The 11633-nt window shown below is 46.0% G+C and overlaps 1 protein-coding gene across 4 annotated transcripts in view; it reads left to right on the top strand.

The window, feature by feature from the left end:
• REEP1 (receptor accessory protein 1) overlaps nt 2278-11633 on the top strand; it is a 65082-nt gene continuing 55726 nt past the window's right edge. For 2 of the 4 annotated variants that reach the window (XM_021396620.1, XM_021396619.1), the window contains exon 1: nt 2281-2464. In XM_021396620.1, coding sequence (XP_021252295.1) covers nt 2433-2464 — 32 coding nt within the window. In that variant the 5' untranslated portion in view covers nt 2281-2432. Of the gene's footprint in view, nt 2465-11633 lie in introns of all 4 variants that reach the window. The other 2 variants (XM_021396622.1, XM_021396621.1) reach the window with 2 other exon arrangements.

Genomic DNA, 11633 nt, shown 5'->3' with positions numbered 1-11633 from the left:
GATCCTGTATGATCTCATTGGTTTATTTTTCTATGCTTGAAATATATGGCAGGCACTGAGTGACAAGTTCTCTGCACTGTGATGACTCCACAAATATTTGTGCACAGAGATCTGTGCCATAGACTTGATATTATCACAACATTATTACAGATAACGTTGCAGAGTGTCTGCCAACATCCAGTCTAAAATCTCATGCTAAATAATCCTAATACTTAAAAAATCTCAGGGTTCTGAGAATCCGCTTGGCTAAAATATGCAAGCAACACAGCTACAGAATGATTCACTGCCTTAGAGTTTGGGCTTGATGGCCTAATGGCTTCTTCTGGAGAGAAGGGATTTCTTCCAGAGAGCAATCTTATTTGGAGAAGATGAGTAATTTACACTCACTTATAGCAGCAGCCCATCCAGTCCTGTCTTTGTGATGCCTGAACAGCAGTAAAAATGCTGTCTGGAGCAATACTACTGCTGTATGCCATTGCAGTCCCAGAGGCAAGAGTGTTTGTTGTTGGTCCCGAACCCCCAGCTGTGGTTCACAGCTTGTGTGTAACCAGTGTTGTACTGGAAATGATGCCCTTACCCAGTGATGAGGACAAGGAGGTACCAGCCTGGGCCAGGTCCCAGAGTGAGGTGGAAGTTCCCTCTGGTGGAGGAACAGACCCACTACAGAGAGAAGAGCCACACAGGAGGTGGGTGCTGGACACACTTTGAAGCTCCACCTAGAAGATCATTTTTGGAGATGCTGAACGTTATGTGTGTCTATAGCTGCAGCTTTACCTTTTAAAGGTGTTCTAGATCTTCTGAGAATCAGGTTGAGAGAGCCTACGTGATACAAGGTGAGACACCTGTTTTGGATGGCCCTGAGCTGAGCAGAGAGAATATGTTAGGTAAGGGCTGAAAGTTGCGTGATGAATTTCCCCCTGTGGAGGTGGACAGAGGTGTGAAGGTGTCTGTGGCACCTGGGACTGATGAAGTCTCTGATCAGCTCCCAGCTCTGCGACCTCCAGTTTGAAACATTCAGTCTCTCCCTAGACAGTTCCTTGCAGTTTACTCATGATGCACTAGGGAGTTTCAGTCACTTCCAGCTATGCTGTCTCAGAATGATGGGGAGTTGATTGCTGCAGGTGCACTGTCCTAGGAAAGAGCAACGTGTTGGGCTTGGAGGCAGGAATCCTGCAGTGCAGCTGTGGGAGCTGGATCCCCAGCCCAAATGCCCAACCCCAGGCCAACTGCTCCATGGAGCATCCTCCAGAGGAAGCTTGGGGCTGGTCTCATGGTGTCAAGATCTAAGGATTGCCACGAGGCTGTAAAATGCACCAGGAATTCCTGTGGGGATGTGTCCTTCTGAGAGAAGAAAAAAAATCAAAGCAGTGGAAGGTGCTTTCTGACAAACCAGTTGTAATTGAAACGGAATGTGCCAGCGTAGCAAAGGAAAAGCAGAACCAGAAGGAAACAGTTCAGCACAACTGCTCAGGTCAAGCTAACATCTTTTGATCTGTGTGTGGGCAGACATTCCTGGTGGAAATCAGACTTCACAGCTGTGTGAGATGCCCCAATAAAAAGTAACGTACAGGCAAGATTGCTGACTGTCACCTGGCAGTTATGGGTAGTCAGCTGGGCTAATGCCCCCCAGCTGTGCCTGTTAACTTTGAGGTGTGGAGGGAGATCTGTCTCTTGCTGTCTATCCAAGGAGCCCATCAGCACCGTGCTTTAGCTGGATAGAAGCGTTCAATGGGGTTTTCTTTGCGCTGTGTACTTTGTCTAGTTCTGCGTCCCCGGTACAAGGGAGACCTGAACATCCTGAAGAGTGGAGGCCACTGAGATGGCCAAGCACCTGGAGTAGCTCTGCTGTAAGGAAAGGCTGAGAGAACTGGGGCTGCTCAGCCTGAAGCAGAGGGGACTTAGGGGGGATCTCACCCACGGCCATAAACTGCTGCAGGAAGGTGCAAGTGGATGGGGTCAGGCTCAGACTCAGAGGCGCGGGCACAATCCGGAGCCCCCCCGTCCATCACGCCGCACCGCTGTGCCGGCACAGGAACCGGAGAGGCTGGGGTGGGGTCTCCTCCTCGGGGACGTCCAAAAGCCGCCCGGGCACCCCGCCCTGCCTGTCCCCTCGCCGCCCTCACACCGGGGCTCCCCGTCTCCGGCAGCGCGGCGGGGGCAGCCCGGCGGGACGGACGCGGCGGGGGCTCGGGCTCCTCCTCCTCCCGCAGCCCCGAGTCCCGCGGGGGGCGGCGGCGGCGGGGCCCCGGGCCCTGCCCAATCTCCGCGGCCGGGGCCGGCTGCGCGTTGGCTGCCGGCGGTGCCGCCAGTGAGGCTGCGCTGAGGCTGCGGGGCCGGATGGCCGAGCCGCCCGCCCCGCTCACTCGGGCGGCGGCCGGCGGCGGGCGAGGAGACGGGGGCGAGCCCTCCGTGCCGGGAGAGCCAGCGGAGCCATGGTGTCATGGATCATCTCCAGGCTAGTGGTGTGAGTTAGCCGCCGGCGATTCGCAGCGCGGGTGTATTACGGGTGGGTCGGAAAACGCTGCCGCGCTGTCACGGCGCAAGGTGACGGGGGTGAGCAGCTCGGAGCGGCTGCAGAAGAGCGGGCGGCACGGCCCCGCCGGTCGCCGCTTCGCCGAGGGAACCGGGGCTTTGTTAGCGGGGTCGGGCGGCCGGGTCGGGCACCCCCAAGGGCCCCCCAGCCCGGGAAGGAGAAGCGTGTGGCTCTGTGCGCCTGTCCTCCGGCTCGTCCGTGTCTAGGTGCGAGCAGAAATTCCTCGGAAACGCTGCTCGGGCAACGGGGAGACGTCTTCCCCCACCTGCCGAGATCTCTCGCCCCAGCTGCCCCGCCTGGCAAGGGATTCGGGAGGAAAAGGCGTTTTGGATGCCGCTCGGAAAATGCGTGAGAAGGGAGGTGATGCCGAAGGTGGGGCAGCGGGATGGCCGCTGTGGCACACGCTCCCGTCTGGGAAATGTGGCTGCTGGAGGCTGTAATACCGAACCACACGAATTGTTTGGGGTTTTCTCTGTCCAGTACGTAGAGCTAGGAGCTCAGGAGAGCATCTCCCATGCTCTGAAGGCGTTGAGGAGGATCTGTGAGGGCCTGTCACTTTCTTTGTCTGCGAGAAACGTGCCATGAGGTTGCACCATCAGCGTGATTCCATTAAGGCGTTTTCAGGGTCTCATTTTTTTTTTGCATTTTGGGATGAGACAAAAAGAAAAACTCGACTGGATCTTAGCTATCTCTGTATATCACAAAGGTGTTGGGGGGCTGTTGAATATACAGGATTTTGAGGGTTCTAAGTTGAATTTAGCCCCCAGAGGCTTATGAGCTGGATTCAGCTGCAGCTGTTGCTAGCGTTGTTGGGCTCACACTTCATTCAGAGAAAGCACATTAGTATTGAAATGATTTAATTTGAATGGTATAACTGCAGATATCTCTGAGAGCAGTGCAAGCTGTACCATGTATTGTCCAAGGCTGCTTTTCTTTCCTCCCTTCTGGACTAATTTCTGCTTTAAAAACGATAATCATCTTGTAATCTAAGTAATCCTCAAGAACAAGGAATGTCAAACAAGAGATGGTAATTCTGCTTGCATTAGCACACACGCAGGTATGTGATTTCACCTAAGGCACGTGGACTGGGGTAGGAAAGGAGCAGCACACAGTGCAGTTGACATTGCATTCAGGTAATTAGCTGAGCGTACAGACCTTCCTGTTCCCTTAGCTTTGTCTGAGCAGCATGTCAGAATGGAGTTATGTGTAGTGGGTGGTACCAATTATTCCTTACACTAGAATGTCAATGGCAAACGATAATTTGAACGTGCTATTTAAATATTAGTCATAGTAATAATAATAAAAAAAATAACATAAGGAAATCTTGTACCTGCCAGCCTTGATCACCACTATCTTTGCACCACCACTTCATATATATCCATCCTTTAAGAATGTTCTGCACCAGGAAGGTGTGGGTTTGTTATGATCCCAGCAAGATCCATGCCAGAGTATTGCTTAAAATGCAGTTTACTGGGGTTAGCACTGTAAAGAAAGAGAGGAGAACAGAAGTAATCTTATGTCCCTGCAGATGCTGGGCGCGGTGTGATGTGGACCAGCCCTTCTGGCTTGGTGCAGCGCACCATGCAGAGCTGTCAGGGAGAGGCTACCTGATGTTTTGGTCTTCTGAGCACTTACAGTAATTGATTTAAAAAAAAAAAAAAAGGGAATTCTTTTGTGATTTCTACTGACAAACAAAAGGGATGTTCGCAGGAGAACTTGTTGCTGTACTTCTTATGACAACAAGGACAGGCAGGTGGTGTAACTACTGCTGACCATTGTGAGCTTCCTCCAGGCTTCTGTATTACAGCTAGCCAGCAAAGTTCATCCTGCAGCCAGAGGATTAGTGCAGCACAACGTGGGCCAGAAGGCCAAGCTATACCTGCAGCATAGCACAGCACACCCTGTACCTGCTCAGCTTAACTGGTGTGTGGCCGCTGACTCCTCGACGTACAGCGGTCTTCACATTAGCATCATGACAAAGATCTAATCTGTGTAATCTGATTTCCTCACCTGATTATGAATTGCCAACTCATCCATCAGTACAGATAGCTGTGCTCTAAGTACGATGGCCACCTGGTTTAGGCTTTCTTTTTTTTCATGCCCATGCCTTTTCAGCTTCCCCCCCCCTCAAATCTTGTTAGCTGATAAGGATTATGAGGGAGTGTGTCATGGTGTGATTTAATCATTCTGAGAATCTTGCTTTCTACTCTTAGGACTTCTGCTGGTCTATGTGGGATTTACTGATATGACTCAGCTAATACAGAGGGCTCTAAAACCAAAAGCAAACCTTTGAGTGCTTTGTCACTTGCATTACCCCTGTTGTTTATCTGTGCTCTATCTAATTTAATTAGTGGCTATGTGTTTCAGCGCATTTTTACATTTGGGGCTTGGACGTGGATTCCCTCAGCAAACTGCTGTGGCAATTTCAAACATCAGCGTCGCCTGTGATTTGATTGTTACTGTTTCATTCCTGGCAATTTCCATTTCCAAAATGATGCTGAAGGAGAGGAGCGATCAACCTCAGCCCTTCCACATGAAGTCAGGCAGCTGACTGCAAACCATCCCCTCGGTCATTCCAACTTCAGTGCTTGGCCTTTGCTAATGCTGGTTGGGCGTGCTTGCTTGTTCTGTTCTGCATGCATGGCTGTGCTCTGTGGGCTCCAGCAGAGAAATGACAGTCATGGTACAGTAACGTCTTACGCTGCCATAACTGCGTGCTATAGTTGAAGACTTCATTATTGCCAGGATCTGCAGTGAGTACTGTACAAACACAAAACAAAAAGATAATCCTCTGCCTGGATAACTTTTTCCTTTAAGACCTCCATTCTCAGACTAGCTGTTGCCGGATGTTATCTTTTTTCTCTACTCATTTCAATGCCTATACAATCAGAACGTTCTTTTTCTTCTCTCAGGAGATTTTAGGTGACTTTTTCACAAAGAGATGTCTGGAATCACTGTAATTGTGACTGTTGTATCTTGGAGTCTTTGTTGCTTTGTCTCTGACAGTAACTGGAATGGGACAGCATCATTGTCCTGGGTTAATTACCAACCCTTGTTTGTTCATCATCTGTGAGTACATCGCGAAGGACATCCTGGCACATCTGTATTTCAGTTTCCTCATCTGTGAAATGTAGTGAATTGTGCTGAATTTGTCTTCCTTGAGACAGACCACAGGGAGCAGTGGCATGTCCTCCCACCTCCAGCTTACTGCTATTAGTTGCAAAGGAGAGTCTTCTTTGCTTCAGGTGGTAGAGAACAGTCTAGCAGAAGGACTTGGGATCTGTTTTCATTATTTCAGTCCAATCTGGCTACAGCAATCCGAGGTGGTTAGGGACCTCCTTTACTTTTGGCTGTTGTCTAAAAGTATTTTAAAATTAGAAGTGGAATATATAGATTAAGCACATTGTATTAATGTGGAAATGTTTTTCTTTTCCAATAAAGACGGGGAATGATACAGAAGTGCAGGTTTCTGGAAGTTTAGCATGTCCCATTGCCTGTTGAAAGCCTTTCAGTGTGGAACACATGGCAGAAGAAGGAGATGTCAGTAGAAATGAGGTTGGATCAGACAGGTCATCAATAGCGGAGATGATAGCGTGTGGCTTACGGATTTGAACTCCTGCCATTAAGAGCGTCTTGCAAATGCTTATGAAATTGTTTGAATAGACCATTTTATATGGATAGTAGATAAACACAGCCTTAATTATAGTTTTCCTGCATTTGATTTCTTTTAAATCAAAAGTATTAGCGATGGCCTTTCTTGTCTCTTATGGTTTGGTGCAAAACAGGATGGCAGCCTCAGATGTGTTCCCTGGGAATTCCCAGCTCTATGAGGAAGTAACAGGGATTTGGGAATCCATGAGAAACATCCTTTCATCTGGCTGCTGGCTGGAGGTAGGTAGGTCTGAACAAAGCAGCATACAGCAGTAGGCCTGGTGTGCTCCCAGCTGAGGCTGTGGGATGAGCCTGTCGTTGTCTCCTTTATGTATTGGGAAGTGGGAAGGGTGGACAACCTGCAATGCAAGTGGAATTTGCTAAGGATGGTTGCCCATACCATAAGGTGGTGTGATCCCTTGGAAACACGTCTTGCAGCCTTGCACTGCTGCTCTCTCGCACAAAGAGCTCCCAGCCTGATGTGCCACTGTGGCTTTGCTGAGGGGATAGAACTTGTTGGTGACAGTAAGTGACAGAGAAGCATCCAGCGCAGGTGCGACATTTGCTTTGCCCTTCATGTGAAATGTGAGCGCAAGGATCACCCTGCAGGGGATAACGCTGCCTGCTGCTTTGTCAACTGTGACCCAGATATTCCTGCACGAGCACAGATGTGCTGGAAATGCTCTTAGCCCCAGTGGAGAAGGCTTTCTTGAATGCACATGCATACAACGCAGATGTTACCAGTCCTGGTTTGGTAAGGGAGGGTGTTTAACCAGACTAGAAGTTGTGGAAAATGACCGAGGGGCTTGACCTTTGCAGCTGCCTTAATGCAGCACTTTGCTTTTATGGTATCCATTCATTGTCACTGTATTAATGTACTTCCAAACATTAATTTACTCTTGTGTCATCTGATTGGTTTTTGCTATTGTTTTATTTGTATGGGCACTGAGGTACAGAGAGATCAAGAGATGTGCCCAGTATTCCACAAAAATCTGTAGTAACAGGTCACATCTTTTCTCCAGGCTCCTTGAGCAATATATTATTGAAAGAGAGTTGGCCATTGGGTATGTGCTATGTATTAAGAGTTCATGATGGATGTGGGATGATAGAACAAAAACACAGACTTAGATGCTACCTGAAGCAGTTAAACAACCAAGAGCTTAAATATTCTGAATAATGGTGCCTTCCAGATCCTCAGTGCTGCTATCAGCAGAATGCAACAGCCAAGCTCAGATCCCAGTTACTCAGTCTGTGGTCTACAGGTGGATATCAGTCCATAAAAAGACTGCAGCTCTACCACAGAACCCCTCCTGCAGACAGTTATCAGTTACATGTATTTAATGTTTTTAATTTTAATAATTTAATCAGATGATAGATTTTTTTGTGCTATATTTCTTAATTATAAGTTTTGTAATAATTACCACTGACTTACAGTTTTGTAAAATATTTGTATTTGAACATTTAACCAATTCCATGCGTTGTCTATCCTTAAGCAGCAGTGGGATATAAAATGAGCGGAATGTTTCTTTCGAAGGATCAGCTGGTCCAGTGATTAGATAAGGTTGAAGAAGAGCTCCTCCATGCTCTTACTGCAGTTAATGGAGGGAGACAGCCATCTCATAGAAGCTTCCATTAAAGATAATGTGTTGAATAAAGAGCTGTTAGGTCAAGAGGAAACGCTCAGTATGGAGAAGACAAAGAAGAGTGTGTAATCACACCTCCTACTTCTAAGTAGTAAGAGTGCATTTGCCTTTCTGCTTCCATGCTTTCAGCAGGCAGAGGTGGAATTTTGGGAACTTTCAGGCTGATCATAAAGTTAGGTGAAGAGTTGAGAGCAATGCACAAGGATTAGCCAGTTTGGATTGCTGTAGACCCATCATATGTCACAATTTCTTCCATGTCCTCACTGGATAACTGGGGTCTGAGTCTGCACTTGACTGTAACAAAAAGTGACGGCTACTCAGCAGGTTTCAGGTAGTCCTTGTTGAGATGGACTGGCTCAGTGGAGGGAAGGGTCTGAGTAAACGAACCCTTCACAAGCAAAACACATAACTGGCAAAATGTCACTTAATTCACATCCTTTTCCTGTCACTCGTGCTATTTAGATTGTAAACTCTTTGGGATAGGAACTTTAATTTAGTATTTTTGATTGTACAGCACCCTGTGCAAGGAGATTTAGTCTCTACCTGATTCTCTTAAGTTCTGTAGCATTGTAAAGATAAATAACATATGAATAAATGCAACTCTGCCTTCCTGATGAATCATTTAAGATCCTTTGCTCCTCTTTGTGACACTGGTATAGTGTTCGTGGTCTATTTTTGCATTTCACAGACAAGATTTTTGCTCCGTGGAGCTCTTAATGTAAATCAGTGAAATACAGGCAAAGCAGATGGCGAGATAAAGTGAATTAGAAGAAGCAACAAAATGAGAGCTGTGTCTTTTCTGTCCGTGGTTTGTGTGCTCCCTAGGAAAAGGACTGAGATAAGAGGATGCTCTGCTTATTCTGCAGGCAGGTCCTAGGGAGGCACTCAACCTGGAGCAGCATGCCAGATCCAGAGAAATTAGTGGTACTTTCCCAAGCTTTGCACACAAAAGAACTCTGTCATACTGATAGGTGTCACAGAACAGGCATTTCTCTTTAGCGGTTTGCTTCTTGTAAACACATTTTGTAGCATATAGCAGCGAGAGACAAAGGATTTAAATTTGATATAGGTGATAAAGCGGGGATCTGTAGACTGGCAAAAGCTGATATATAGCCAGAAGAAAGGCAGTGATGGTAATGAAGGAAAGATGGTAGAGTAAAAAGAAGAGCAAGGATTACTTTTCAGAAGAGACACATTTATACGGAGGCAGAAGGTTTGATGTCAAGTTGGAGACTGACTTTTAGGAGTGACAGAAAGACAGCTGACAACACTGGCCTCATCATGCTTCTCCAATGTTTCTCCAGTTGCTGCCTACTTGCTTGCTGCAGCCCTTCCTGTTAATGTGCTAATTGCTAATAAACAGCCAATTCCAAAGAAGGAATCAATCAACCAGTCAATAAGGCTGCATTCTGCCTTTCCTCCTTCTCTCCAATGGAGCCAGTGGTAAACTTTCACTTTGCAAAGCAGCAGATTCTGTGGGACAACAAAACCAGCATTGAAGAACCTATTTGAGCTAGGAAGAATGCTCCTCATGTCTGGAATTTTGTGCTTTTTGGACTGGTCCCAGGGATGCCAAGGCAACGTGTGTAGCCTGCCTTCAAATCTACCAAGCAATTCAATGCTATCAGCGTCAACAAACAGTTGCAGCTCCTGCCCAAGAAGCACTTCTATTCTGTTGAGTTCATTCTGTTGCTTCCTTTCACGGAGCTCAGTTGAGCTCATTCACAGTATTCCTTGTTTCCAGGCTCTAAATAAGTATCTTTAGAGACAGCCAGAAAATGAAAGAAACTTCTTGCCTCGTGTTCCAAAGGGAAGTTATTGTGAGCGATGTAAATATGAATTTTGAGTGAAACTTTTCCAAGTCAAATAATGAGAAGTTCAGAGGTGCTCTGGGATGTTTTGTGTAGACTGGCCTATCGTGTAGCAAATCTCAAGCTATGACAGAGGAGAAGAGCCCAGAGGGTAACAAGGGAAACCCAAGAGCTGGACTGTGTCTGTGCATATCTAAACTTAGACTTGTGAGCCAGCACCTATTATGTGACCCACAAGAATCAGTTTGTCTGATCCTCAGTGTTAGGTCATCATGAATAACACCATCTGGCTCCTAAAATCTATCTGCAGAATTCATGGTGACACTTGCAGGAGGAAGATGGATGCTGGAGCTGCACTGAGGCTGAAAGGCTTTGAATTTGGTGATACGTTCTGTGGGAAAAGATTGAATGGGTTTACTGGGCATGCATGGCTGGAGAACAAGCACGAGAGGTGGCTGTATGGAAATGAATTGATGGTCAGCTGTTAGATACCTCTGAACACATGCTTTTGCAAAAACAAACAAAATCCACTATCCCAGCTGGTATTTTTAATGCAAAAAGAGGAGGGAAAAAAAAAAAAGAGGGGCCGGGGACATAATAGACACAGACACTGAAATGAGTCTTTCTCCCTTCGAGTGATCCATTTAGTTCTGAGCTGAAGCACATTGGCAGGGCAGGCTGGGGGCTGTTTGCATCTTCCCTGGCTTAACTGTACCTGTTTTGCAGCTGAACAAAGGATTCCACTTTCCAGATTTATTGTTTTCAGTCTGCTTGTAAAGAAAGATTTTGGTCAAAACAGAAAGATGTTGCTTTTTAGAAAGAACATTAATAATTAAATTGAGGTACTCAGGAGGATATATCCCATAAGGCTGGATTTGTTGAATTTAAGTAGATCATAATAATTTCCATGGTAACACACTCTACTGTCCTATATACGGAAAGAGTCTTTCTTGTAGGATCAAACACAGAGAGGAAGCTGTTATTTAAACCAGATACCTTAAAAACACAGACAATGAAATAAGAGTAAATAATTTGTTGCATAAACATTGTTGAATTTTTCTCGTGTTTGTAATATTATGGTAACCTCTTTTTATAGCAGTCAAACCAATCCCCTGCTGACTCTAACGGCTTAGGGAGAAACCATGATCTGATGATGCTCTCTTAATATATCATCCCTTTCTCTCTCCATACCTGTAGATGTATACAGCTGTAACTGTTCTGTATCTGTAACAATGACTACCACGGTGTAATCTTGAACAGGTCTACTAGAATCTCAATGCCTTACTGGCTATAATTGTCTATGCTAGTAATCTCCCATCTCACAGCATTAGATAAAGCTTCTTGCATCAGTATTTGGGTAGAATTTTTATATGGTATGCTGTATTTTGGATGACTATTAGATGGTAATTTGTAATAAGTCTAGTACCTGAAGACCTAGAAGTTGCATGTTCATGTGGGAGATTTGCATAGAATTTGATAGAAAAGTTCTTGAAACAAAAATAACTCAGTAAACGAGGGGCAAAATCAGTTCATATCTGAAATAATTGCATTTTGTCTGTTTTGTCAGTGGAATTAGACTAAGTGGTGCATTGCCAAATCTTAACAAGAACTGCCACAAAAATTTCCAATCTTAGCTTGTGGTAAACCTGAAGGATCGAGGTGGATGTTCTGCAGATAGAAGGAATAAATAGTTGGAAAATGCTCATTCGATGCAAACCTCAGTCACTTTCTTATTCCTAAGGCAACAGGAGGGCTTCAGTGTGCAAAAACAGGTGCAACTCCGCTGAAGTCTAGGAAACACTACTTTTCTGACAGAGTGGTCAGGCACTGGAATGGGCTGCCCAGGGAGGTGGTTGAGTCACCATCCCTGGAGGTGTTCAAGAAACGTTTAGATATAGCGTTGAGAGACTTGGTTTAGTGGGGTTATTGGTGGTAGGTGGATGGTTGGACTGGATGATCTTGTAGGTCTTTTCCAACCTAGCTAACTGTATGATT

This window comes from Numida meleagris, chromosome 4, assembly GCF_002078875.1.
Source record: "Numida meleagris isolate 19003 breed g44 Domestic line chromosome 4, NumMel1.0, whole genome shotgun sequence".
NCBI classification, from domain to species: domain Eukaryota; kingdom Metazoa; phylum Chordata; class Aves; order Galliformes; family Numididae; genus Numida; species Numida meleagris.
Note: the sequence above shows the minus strand (reverse complement) of the source record. Positions and strands in the feature narration are given on the sequence as shown.